The 13,368-nt window shown below is 38.0% G+C and overlaps 1 protein-coding gene across 1 annotated transcript; it reads left to right on the top strand.

Annotated features, from left to right (window-relative positions):
• The first annotated feature begins 6,760 nt into the window (after window positions 1-6,760).
• On the top strand, window positions 6,761-7,858 carry LOC104890878 (uncharacterized). Its single transcript, XM_057390710.1, has 2 exons — window positions 6,761-7,435; window positions 7,523-7,858. The coding sequence occupies exons 1-2, from the start codon at window positions 7,277-7,279 to the stop codon at window positions 7,673-7,675; spliced, it is 312 nt and encodes a 103-aa protein (XP_057246693.1). The 5' UTR covers window positions 6,761-7,276; the 3' UTR covers window positions 7,676-7,858.
• The last annotated feature ends 5,510 nt before the right edge of the window (window positions 7,859-13,368 follow it).

Genomic DNA, 13,368 nt, shown 5'->3' with positions numbered 1-13,368 from the left:
TTTAAAATGGTATATGCATCAAATACTTCAATCAAAAATTAAATGGACAAAATATTTATACTTTATAAAAAATGATGGCATACATAACGTGCATATGAAAAGTCTGAACATTCACTACTTTTGATACTCTTTAATTCAGTTAAACCAACTTGTTATTTTTGTTCTTTATGTTCAATATTCATTCACAAAAAATTAATGTTAACAATCACTCACAACCTTTTTTATTTTTTTACATTAGCGAATTAATATATCTAAATTCATCTAACTGTTGAATTTTTCATATTTAAGTTTAATCATAAATAAAGTACGAATGGAGTATCTAATAGAATAACAAATTTTGAAATTAACGCACGCATCGCGTGCATATGAAGGCTAGTTACATTAGCTACAAGCTCTTTGTAGCCATTAATAATAGTATATTAATATTTTGGTGTGTATTAATGTTTTTACTCATCATCTAAAATCTTACCCTAAAATTTTTATTATCAACTCGATCCCTGTTAAATCTATACTAATATATTAAAAGGCGTGCGAAAACAAGAAAATATGCCACGTGTCGCTCTCCCTAGGGAGTTTTAGTTCATGTAATCCATGTACAATAAAAAAATTAAGAAATTGCATAGTATAGGATTTGATCCCAAGACCTCAATTACATATACTAAAGTTCCAACCACTAGGCTAAGTTGTATTTAGTATTATTATCATAAAGTATTATATTAATAAATGAAATTTTTTCTTACCCGAAGCATAGCCCGGGCCTAATAACTAGTAGTTAGTTAAAATCCGCCACTGAAAGTGAGTAGTAAGTATCAAAGTTATGCATTAAAGATCGTGGAAAATAGAAGTGAGTAAAATTTAGAAAAAACTGAAGTAGGAATTTCCATAGAATTGTGTTGGCCGTTTGGCACTTCAAGAATAGGAAATTCAAAACCGCACGACTGAGTTTTTCTAATTTTCGACGTGAAGTACTTTTCAAATTCATGATTTCCGTAATAGAGTATCTAACTGATATTATCTGAATAGAGTTACATGCATAGTTTTTTCTTTTCTTTTCTTTTCTTTTTCTTTGGAAGGAAATCCCACGAGGGAAATATTTTTCTGCCTACACTTTTAGAATGAAGCATGAAATTTCAAATGTGCGGATGAATATAGTGAAAATAGTAGAAACATAGGCGAATAGACATTTCTTTTTCTTTTTTGGGGAAAGCAAGAGAGCATTGTATTTTAGAGCGATTTGATAAAAGGGTTTTTTTTTTCTCTAGGTTTATTGACATGACTTTATTGATGGTTCAGAGTTTCAGACATATGCATTATTGGTAAGCAAATTAAAGTATATTCCGATCAATTAATCCGACATCCACTAATCCCCAAGGTGGAGGATAAGCCTTCTAATAATATGGCAAAAGACAATAGCTTGATTCAGTTTGTTTAGTGATTCATGCGAGAAGATTTCATCCAATGATAGAACGAAAGTGACTAAATTTAAAGTACAATGTTGTAGATTGAATTTGATCTAAAATTTTAGGCATCACTTTTATAAGACTTTGTAAAAAAGAATCTTGAATACACCTAGAGCACTTTTTTTTTTGGTGTTTGCACCCGGTTCACCCTTCGGGTGACATCCGGATTGAGGCCAAGTTCGGGGTGGTTAGGTTCCATTCCTCTCCCAAGGGTGTTGCGGGGATTCGAACACGGGTCCGTCCTACCAAAGTCAATCCCCATCACCACTGGGCCAACACTTACTTGGTACACCTAGAGCACATTAACTTAATGCGAACCATATATTATAGTCAGTTTTTATTTGATATAGTTAATTACTTTTTGTATAGTATAGTTAATTTTATATATAGGCTTTATTCTCCTCAATTTATTAAAATAAGTTTTAGTAATGAGTTTACTTCAGCAAAACTAGTTTAAATTCACAAAAAAATATGAGTTAAATTAAACAAAAATAAGTTAAGCTCAATAACAATAACTTAAAGTCAGAAAAAATAAGTTAAGTTCGACAAAAAATAAGTTGAAGAAGATGGAGCAATGGTTAGTTTTGATGATAATATAGTAAGTTAGTGTAGGACTGTAGGGTTGTTCAAAGTATGGCCTGGATTGCACCAAACCGCAACCCAACCCAACCCGTTTTTCCGTGTTTTGGTTTGGTTTGCTGTTTCAAAATTTTGGGTTTGGTTTGTCATTTCAAGCAAATCGTGGTTAGCGGTTTGGGTTTGGTTTGAATCATTGTAAATTCAACTCGCACATAAATCGCAAAACTATTTAGATGAACTATGCATTGGATTTTCAAGAACTTTTTCCTAAATGTTTTATAAGTCATTTATGAGTTACCTTTCCAACTATTTGTAGCTAATTAGCTATTTTCTAACAACAAGTTTATAGTAACTTTACAATAGTCCACAAACATTATACAAATATCTTAATTTTTAGATTGCAAAACTCATATCACAGATGAGATTTGGTTTGGAAAAATGTCAAATTGTGTTATATCTCAAACCGGAACAATCTAACCCACGAACAATTCTTATTTTGTGTCATATACAGTAAGTTTGGGTTCACAATACATTATTTTGAGTCTGATCCATCCAAGACTTGTTGAACATTTTGTTAACGGAACTAGATTACATCCAACAACAAAAAAATTGTACATAAATAGAGATTGAGGACAATGCGGTTCTGCAATATAAAGTAGTAGTGATGGCCACTGGTGCGGGCTGGGCGGGCCGGACCGTGGGCCATAGTGGGCTGAGCTGAGATTTCACGGCCCAAGACTGGACCGTGAAATTCATGGGTTGTGCAACGAACTTGTCCCATTGGGCGACGAATATTTTTGTTGCCCAAAACCTATTTTCTTGTAGTGGTTTTCACGGTTCGTGTGTTTGGTGGGCTGGATCGGGCTGACGGGCCGGCATGAGAATTTTTTTTTCAAAATTATTTAATCATTAAAATTATTCATTATTGTTACATAAAATCTTTAAAATGAATTAAAAACATATACAAATATTAATATTAATGAATAATTTCATTATTTTTAAATTTGATTGAATTATAATATATGCAATTTGATTAGAATATATACAATTTGATTAAAGTATTCACAATTTGGTTCAATATTTACTTGAATTGGGCTGGTGTGGTTCATGGGTCGGGTTGGATCGGTTTCATGGTCCGGGCTGGGCGATTTAGTAGTGGGCTTTAGTGGGCTGGGTTCAAAAAATCTGGCCCACGACACACCCACCAATTTCACGGTTCGAGCTGGGTTGGACCCAACTTTTTGCTAGCCCGACCCACACGGCCCACGAGGTGGGCTGGGCTGAATGGGCTGGATTGGCCTGCACTGTTGGCCATCTCTATAAAGTAAGCATCAACGAGCTTGTGGCTGGGCAAAAGCAACGGTATAAACCGAAGTCCAAAGAAAAATCTTGCTAAACTGAGGAGTGCAACTGTGTATGTTTTAAGATTTTTGTTACATTGTAATTTACTGTCGGTCTGATAATTGGTTATAAATAATGGTAATGAAAATGAATTTGTATGTAAATTTGTCAAGAAAATAATTGTTCATTCCCATAGTAATACTAATTTATCCTAAAGTGTATTTTTTTTTTTGTTGAATTTCAAATCTTATGCAATACCACTTTGTAGAAGGTAATGAGTAGTAATAAAATTGTTTTTCTTGGAGAAAAAAACACAAGCTTAGAAGTGAGATTGTATCCCAATGGAGAAAAATACAAACATGGAGCTTACGACCCGTTTTGTTAGTGGTTATATATAGTGGTAATAGTAATGGAATCTAGTGTAAATTTGTAGAGAATTTCTCATGTCAATGACCATGGGAATGAAACTTTATCACAGAATATGAGTTTCCATTTATAAATTTTCATTACCACGGCACCCAATATCACATTTTCAAGTGGTAATGGATAGTAATGAGATTTTAGGAATAAACTGAACATCTTTGGATGAAATAGCATTATCATAGGTAATAACATTGGATTTTTAGTACAAACTTATACTATAATGCATTACCATTTCCACCATTTACGGTCTCTTACCAAACGAGCTGTTAGTCCTTTTTTTTATCACATTACTGTTAAAATTCATTCTCATTACCATCATTTATTAACAACTACCAAACAAATCATGAGCAACATAGATATTGGAATTTGTCTTATCGCACTGCAGCCGCCTAGCCGTCGCCATGGAATGATCATGTGATCAAATGAGAGAAGTTTTCTAGGCGGCTCAGCCCATTATATATTTGAATTTTGATTGGTTACTGTCATTGACATTATGATGCCAATTCTCTATCACGTTTTCAACAAAAAAAACTAAGAAGTGGGACAAATTATGTCCTAGGCTTTTCTAGTTTTCTTTTCATTGTTTGATTTGTACGGGCTTACCCCTCTTTTACAAAATAAAAAAAGAAAAAGAAAAAGAAAAAGAAAAACAAATGATGTCCTAGGCTGCCACTAAATAATTTAAGTAGCGTTGAATGATTTTCAATCTCATTTGCTAAACACCGCCCTAAATTTTCATATTTACGCCCTGTATAAAAAAAAAATGTATGTATTTGAGTAACTTCTCTCCCACTCTCCCACTCTCCCACTCTCACCTTCTCACTCTCTTGACCCTCCCTCACTTCTCACTCTCTCTCCACTCTCTTACTCCATCTCTCTCATCAACACCAAGAAGAAAACATCCGGGCAGTATATCCGGCGAGTTTTTCCGGCGAGAAGAGAAATTTCCGGCGAGGACTATTGCGGGGCGGCGAGCAGATTTCCGGCTAGGCGAGCAAATTTCCGGCTAGGCGAGCAGACTTCCGGCGAGGTTGCGGCGGCGACAAGATCCTCCGGCAACAAAACTTCGAATTTCCGGCGACATAAAGGTTAGTTAATTTGAAATTTTAATTTTTTTAAAAAAATCGTATTTGTAGAATTTGATATATCGCATGTGTTTGAAACCCTTTAAAATTGAAAGTATGGTAGTTTAGAGGATTAAAATTTCTTGGTGTTTGATTAAAATCTTCCAGTATTTGATAATTTCTTGGTAGTTTAGAGTATTTAGAGGCTTGAAATCATCGAAAATGTATGAAATCTGGTAAAATTGAGGCTGGCGCCTTGAATAGGCGCCTGAACCACTGGAAAGGCGCCTAATTAAGGCGCTTGCACCTTTGGTGGGCGCCTAATTTAGGCGTCTAACCAATGGAGGAAGCGCCTTTGTTGGGCGCCTGATTAGTGGTACAGGCGCCTTATTTAGGCGCCCCACCATTGGTGTAGGCGCCTCAATTAGGCGCCCCACCATTGGTACAGGCGCCTAATTTAGGCGCCCCACCAATGGCGCAGGCGCCTAATTTAGGCGCCTGTACCACTGGTTGGGAGTTTAATTTAGGGGCCCGAATTGCTGTTAATTTTAATTTTTTTTATAGAAAATAATTACAAAATTATATTAATTATGGTGTATTAAAATTGGAAAATGTATTATTGCGAAAAATGTATTATTGCGAAAAATGAATTAAATAATAGAAAATATAGTTAATGAAGCGTAGAAATATATTTATATGAGAACAATTTTAATTATTGAATGTAATTGATTATTCATATTTTAATTAAATTTATACGTTTAATCAAAGATGAGTGGGCGAGACAAAGGCAAAGCAAAGTGTTTGCCTACAGATTCGGGTCATCGTCATCCTCATGATAGAGGGGTGACAATCTCATCGAGGAAGGCTAGAGAGTTGCTTTTCAGGAGCACTCAGTCTTCATCAGGTGCAGAAACGGAGGAAGTACCAGAGATTCTTCCTTTGTCTGTTGCATTGCCTACTATATTATGGACATTGAGCCGTGGAGACCTCACTCACCATGGAGAGGCAACCCGATGGCGGGGGGCGATCAGGAGGCGGGTGCTTATTACGATAGTCAGCCGGAGCATCCATCAACGGACGCAGAGGAAGGTCGTCCGTCTCGGGGATGCAAACCACGTACCTCTCGTGGTCGTTTTGCACGTTCTTCAGATGGAGCATCGTGCAATGCTCCGGGATCCGGGAGTAGTAGGCCGGGCAAGAGGAAGGGGCGGAGGAGGACACTTCATGGCTAGTACGTGACGCTAGGCCAGGTGGGCCGTTGGACGGTAGTGTCATACCTAGTTTTGGAGGCCACATAGCGGCACGCGTTTGGGCTGGGGAGGATGAGAGGACTATGTTGAAGTGTCATAACCGGGAGAGGACGTGCAGTAAGCTTCAGGCGTGGTACGCTAGCATGACACCCGAGGTTCAGGGGATGGTAGATGCTACTGGATTGAGGCACTTGCCTGAGATCATGTTTGGCATTTGGATCAGCCGTTGATCTGTGCGTTTGTCGAGAGGTGGCAGCCCGATACGAACTCTTTCCACCTCCCTTTTGGAGAGATTAGTATCTTGCTACACGATGTCAGTTCTATCCTCCATATCCCATCAGATGGATGGATTACAGGTGACTTTGGTTCATGGGATGACGTGAAGAGTTCATGTGCAGAGCTATTTGGGATGGAGAGAAGCGCCTTTTTGAAGGCGCATTGGTCCGGTGGTGGTGTATTCATTGATTCTTTGATAGAGAGATGTTCTGCTCCGGATCGGAGTCCGACCCACCAGTTTCGAGGATATATGTTACCCTCCTTGGTGCCACTCTATTCGTTGATAAGAGTGGTAACCGAGTCCGTCCTTGGCCACTGTCGTTTTTGTCTTGTAGCCCACAGGATGTGAGCCGGTATTCTTGGGTGCGGCTACACTAGCCTATTTATACAGGCAGCTTGGCATAGCTAGTCGTGCTGATTCAGCCCAGATTTGTGGTTGCCTCACGCTATTGCAGGCATGGATTTACGAGTATTTTCCCATGTTTCGGCCTAACCGCACTAGGAGGATGAGACCTATAGGATCTGCTTCGGCACTGAGTTGGGAGGTTCGGCATGAGAACAGGGGGATTGACCGACTACTGAGTATTCGACAGGCATTGGATCAGACGAACGACATGCAGCCTGATTGGTTACCTTATGGTATATGTCCGGTATCTGCTTATCCTCGTAGCACGTACTACGGGTGGCTGCGATACTTGGATATCGTTGAGCCGTATATGCCAGATCGTACTTTACGCCAGCTTGGATTCATTCAGGAGGTTCCCCATCATATTTTGGAGCCGGAGTCTTGCTATAGGCCTTCTGCTGGGATAGGTACAGGGTAGACTTCTCATTTATAGCACAGCGACAGACATGGGATTTATTTCCACGTGCTTCACAGCTTATGTTGGGTGGTCTGCATAAGGCCCCACTTCCTTCGATGGCGACAGATGCTTACATGCAGTGGTATGATGCGTACTCCCATCGTTTCATCATTAACCCGACTGAGTTGCCAGATGGTGGAGCCGGATCAAATTATGTTGAGGGTTTGGTTCCAGATCAGGTATCTTTTAATGTATTACTTATTAAAATTAAGTGTTAATAAAATTATATTTTGAATACTAACTTTGTTATATACTACTATATGCAGGTATTAGCTTCGATGTTCGGTATGATGGACCCGTTTATTGAACGGGACACCAGTGATCTGCCCGATGATTTTCGAGCATTATTTGATGGACTGTTTGGATGGTATGAGGCATGGAACCTTACCCGTGGTGTGGATCGACGTCGGAGAACGTAGTCATATTTTGTATTTTTATTTGAACTAATTATCGATTTAATGAGATTTGTATTTTTATTTGAACTTATTGTTTTTCGGCTATAGTGTAACGATTTTATATGAGTGTTTATTGTTTTTCTGCGAGTTAATTGAAAACATATTTGAGTATTTTTTGTTATAATGAACTGTCCTTTCATTTAATAGTACTAGCTTTATATGCACGCTATGTGTGTGCGAAATCACATAAAATATATAACTATACCTAGTTCTAACTACAGTTTTTAAAGCTTAATAACTTTATTCTAATCAATTGAACTATTAACAATCATTAGTAACCTTATTGGATTTTATATCAATATGATTACCATGTATGAATATTTATTTATATTTCTATCTAATACTAACTATAAATTTTAAGTGATTATTTTTTTATATGTATTTTAACAATGATTAGTAATCTTATTGTATGAGGTTGACGTCTTTTATTCTAAATCTATTTTGACCTCTAGTGTATATTTTTTTTATATATATTGTTTCTATCCATTTGAATGTAATTTCATGACTTTATGATATTTCATGTAACTACTTAGTGCTTCATTTGCATCTTATATCAATATAATTATCTATTATTTGTACAATTTTTATATACTAACATGACTTTTAAAATAATATTGTTTAATTATAACTGTGTATAATTTGTTTATGATTAAAATCTATTTACTTCTACGCAAAATAATCTCAAACATGATTTTTTAAAATTAAAGGTCATGAATAATGAAGAATAATGCAGCTAATGATAAACATGTTATACCAAAAAAGCATGTATATCATGATATATCAAAGAAATTCAAAGTGTAACTGACAAAATGCTTAGTTCTAGCTATATCAACAGATAACTTTAATTAATTAAAAATGCAATCCTTTTCATTTAGAATGTGTATAATATATCAATGTCAATTTAAATCGCCTGCACAACTATTGGAGCGCCTAATTAAGGCGCTTGCACCACTAGAGGAGCGCCTAATTAAGGCGCTTGCACCATAGGTTAGGCGCCTAATTTAGGCGCCTAACCAATGGAGCAAGCGCCTTATTTGGGCGCCTGATCTTTGGTAGAGGCGCCTAACCAATGGAGCAAGCGCCTGATTTGGGCGCCTGGTAAATGGTAGAGGCGCCTAATTTAGGCGCCCCATCTAATGGTGCAGGCGCCTTGATTAGTCGATCCACCAGTGGAACAGGCGCTTAAATTAGGTATGTACAATGTTAATTTTAATGAACTGTCCTTTCATTTAATAGTAGGTATGTACAATGTTAATTACAATAATATGATTACAACTAACTCTAATATATATTCAATAACAATTACATTAGAACTAACTCTAATATTCAATTACAATAATAACGACTTTAATTGCTATGATGAACATTCCATAAATTAATCCGGCTAGCATAATAAGTCTCCCATCCAACTACAGTTTCATCTCTCAAATCAAACCATTGTACTGCAATTGGAGGCATCGGGAAATTAGGAGCCATGAATAAGCGGATGTAGTGTTGATTACGTGCTCCAAGGTGTACCATAACAAACTCATAACATGGTCGTGTGACCTCGACTGGTGCAGTCAATGGTAGAATAGTGCAGCAACCCCACAAAGTACCTGATTCCCCCACTGTAAAGTACATCACAGCAATTGTACAAGGTAGCAACAGCATACAAATCAGCAATAGACTCCATCCAATGTGCCCGACGAGCAGGACCTCTGGTGTGCATGATACGAATTCTCGCTCTATCGACGTACTCTCGTCCTCCATAAACATCCTCGTAAATTTTTTTCATTGAAATTTCGTTGTAAAGGTGTTGACGAGCGTGTGGCCAACGATCTTCTCCACCATTGAAAGCATCAGCAACACACCTGAATCCGCAGTTCCCATCAACCTAAGACGTCATTCCACCCAACTATAAAAGGGATGATGATATCGGGTACGTTATCTGCGTAAGGAAATGGATCTGCTCTTCTTTCAAATCTCTCCGGTTCAAATGTTCTTGTCGCATTTGAATCTGTTACATAAATAAGAGTTACGAGTATTTTTGTATATCAAATTGATAAATAACATAACAAATCAGTTCATATATGTGTACCTCTATCTCCACTAGTACGAGTCGATGGATTTGCTGCACTTGAATCTGTTATATAAATACGAGTTAGACAATTAACACAGTAAATATGATTGATTAAAACGTATTAAATAAGTCATCAAAGAAGTTAATTGCAGTAAATATGTGTACCTCCATCTCTAGTAGATCGGGTCGTCGTAGTTGTACGAGTACGACTACGAGACCTTGATCTATCCCGGAATTCGTGCTGGGCATGTTCGAAACCACTCGGGTCACGTCTAGTAGATGTTGAACCAGGAGGCCTACCTCTCGTAGAAGTAACTACATGAGGCTCTTGAACTCCCTCGTCCTCTGGGTGTAACTGCCGACGAATAAGGGCTGCTATACCCCTCCTAATCGCAGGATCAACCTCAGAAAGTTCATCAAGTAATCCCTGAAGATATTCAACATCCTGATCACAAGCGTAATCCGATGCATTTACACCATCTCCGATCACCAAACTCTTGAAGAAAAGATGAATATCATCAAGATACAATCCCCCGTTTTCGTTAATAGCAAGTTGTATGGCACATGCACATGGGATACCAAAAGAAGACACAAGCACACAACCACAATAATCAAACACTTCCCTACCCATGGTTAGGCGTTTAGTGTTTTCCATTTTCAGCATATTGAGACAGTAATGGGAGACATGACCAACCAAATGACGAAAAGGATCTATCATATGTTGTCTTCCAATTCTGCACCTAGATTTCTCTAAGCTATCCCTGATCTTGATCATCTGGCTATCTATGAACAAATTAACACGTGCGAAGAGCGTATCCAAGGCACAAGTGGAAGTTTGTAGCCACGCTTTCAGAGCTGCATGTGCACTCTCCACCCTACATGTGGTTGTGTTCCCAAAATGAAGCACGTTGTTGGTCCATGCTTTAGCAAACTTGGTCTTATGTGGATTCAACCACGTTGTCTCAACATAATTAATAACGGAGGGCTTCCATGCCCAAGCAGACTTCAAATTTCCCAATGCAACCTCATAATTATGTTCTGTGTTTGCATTTACTACACTCCACCAATGACCAACACGAAATCGCTCTCCAAATTCCGCCCCCCCACATAATCTACTAACTCGTGCCTCCACATCTTTGTTAATATGCCATGTACAAAGAAGATGAGTAGCAGCTGGAAAAACTTCCCTAATAGGTCTAATCAAACCCAATTCTCGATCTGTAAATATGACACTCGGGCTCACATCATCGCCAATTAGAATACGCAGACACTGCAACACCCACTGGTAACTGTATGCACTCTCATCCCTCACTATGGCATAGGCGATAAGGAAGTTCATATTTGTCGGTGCCACCCCTATCATCTCAATGCAAGGCATACCATAGCGATTCGTTTTATATGTTGAATCGATGCCAACTACCCATGGATAGGTACGAAATGCGTTCGTACCACCAGGATGAGACATGAATGCATGAGTGATCACTCCATCATCATCCCGTAATGACCAATACACATAGTTTTTCGAACGAGCAAGGTACAGAAAATTTTCAGCTGAAGTCCGTTCTTCACGCCCTTCCATCTTGTAAAAATACCTCTCGTTGTATATATGCTTTATCGTTTGGTGAAGATGGGGGAATGCCTCATTTACAGCAGCTTGAATGTTTCTGGGTGCGGTCTCGGCATCAGTCATCTGTCTAACCATCCGCCTAGCATCATCATTGAGCCCACTAGTCCGTCTGTGACCCTCCGCATATACTATGAATGCGTGGTTGTGGAAAGCATAATCACTATTCGGAATAGACACATGCCATTTGTCCCCCAAAACCAACCTAATCATAAAATTACATCCACAAAACTTTGTCGATGTATTAGGTCGCACCATAATATTCGGATCTACCTTATTTCCCGAGTATCTCGACCCCCTAAAACATTTCAAATAGCAACGCAGTGGACCAGTCGGATTCTGCTTATACGAATCAATAACCAATTCGAACCCTATGGAAATTGCAATTTCATTAAGATGGTTAACCGCATCATTAACCGTTGAGAATGCATCAGTTATCTGAAATCTACCGTGATAATTAACCCCGTCCCCATCATTGCTCGAATATGGAACCTAGTAAATACCATAGAAGTAATAGAAACTATTTAATAAATTATATATCTAAATCACATAGTTAAATTACATATCTAAATACAAGTCAGCAGTGGTGATTAGGCGCCTGAACCAGATGAGAGGCGTCCAATAAAGGCGTCTGCACCAAAGGTGAGGCGTCTCATCAAGGCGCCTGTACCAAAGGTGAGTCGTCTAATCAAGGCGCCTGCACCATACGTCAGGCGTCTAAACGAGGCGTCTGACCATTGGTGCAGGCGCCTCGATTAGACGTCTCACCATTGGTGCAGGCGCCTAGTGTAGACGCTTGACCAATGGTGCAGGCGCCTTGCTTAGACGCCTCACCTTTGGTACAGGCGCCTAATTAGGACGCCTGTAAGCAATTCATAGCCAAAAAAAATACTGCTTCATATTTCATGTTTTTTATAATTTAGGATGAACTTATAACCTAGTATAATATGCAAAATATTATAATTTAAATAATTTATGTCTACTATATTATAACTACTCTAACATGTTAAAAATAAAATATAACTATTATAATATTATTTAATTCTACATATATCACTTTATGTAAATTCTACATCTAATATGTTAAAAATTATATATAACTATTATTATAGGTATAAATCTAAATGTAATTGAACATTTATTATGTTAAAAATTTAAATATAACTACTCTAATATATGCTAAAAATCTACATATAAGACATCTACATGTGATACATGTGAAAATATAAGTATAAGTATTATAATATGCTAAAAATCTACATATATTCATGTAAATTCTACATTTAAGCTCAAAAACATAGTAAATTTTTACAAATATTCTACCATGTAAAGATATTATTGTTTTACATATTCTAAACGGATATTTTAAGCATATGTAAATTCTACATCATGCTTTGACTTAACTCTAAAACAAGTCAGGCGCCTAAAATTGTCAACCCATATGGACTGGTGAAGCGCCTAATTTAGGCGTCTAACCATAAGGTCAGGCGTCTAAATTTGGCGCCTCACCATATGGTTGGGCGTCTAAATTAGGCGCCTCACCATACCGTTGGACGCCTAACTTAGGCGCCTTGCCACATGGTTGGACGCCTAAGTTAGACGCCTGACCATATGGTGGGACGCTTAAATTAGGCGCCTGACCATATGGTAAGACGCCTGACCATATGGTAAGACGCCTAAATTAGGCGCCTGACCAGTTTCGTGGTCTAAAAAACTCACATTGTTTGCCATGACGCCGGAGGAAATTCTTCTTGATTGGTCAACGCTGCTCAATGTTGGTCAACGCCGGTCAATGTTGGTCAACGCCGCCAAACACCTTGGTCAATGCCGGAAATTTCTTGAAAAAGAAAGCCAATAAACAAAGTTTGGAAAGTGAAAGTGAAATGTGTGGAAAACATGGGAAATGTGGGGGTTTAAATAAAGAAAGGGAAAGAGGAAAGGAGAAAGGGAAAGAGGAAAGGATGTCATGTA

Source organism: Beta vulgaris, chromosome 1, assembly GCF_026745355.1.
Source record: "Beta vulgaris subsp. vulgaris cultivar EL10 chromosome 1, EL10.2, whole genome shotgun sequence".
In the NCBI taxonomy this organism is placed as follows: Eukaryota; Viridiplantae; Streptophyta; class Magnoliopsida; order Caryophyllales; family Amaranthaceae; genus Beta; species Beta vulgaris.
The sequence above is the reverse complement of the archived record's forward strand: the minus strand, read 5'-3'. Positions and strand labels throughout refer to the sequence as shown.

Bases quoted from the DNA above. Each gene is read 5' to 3' on its own strand.
- LOC104890878 (XM_057390710.1), top strand. From the start codon at position 7,277: ATGTTGGGTGGTCTGCATAAGGCCCCACTTCCTTCGATGGCGACAGAT. The intron at 7,436-7,522 runs GTATCTTTTAAT...TACTATATGCAG, and splicing joins AGGGTTTGGTTCCAGATCAG to GTATTAGCTTCGATGTTCGG.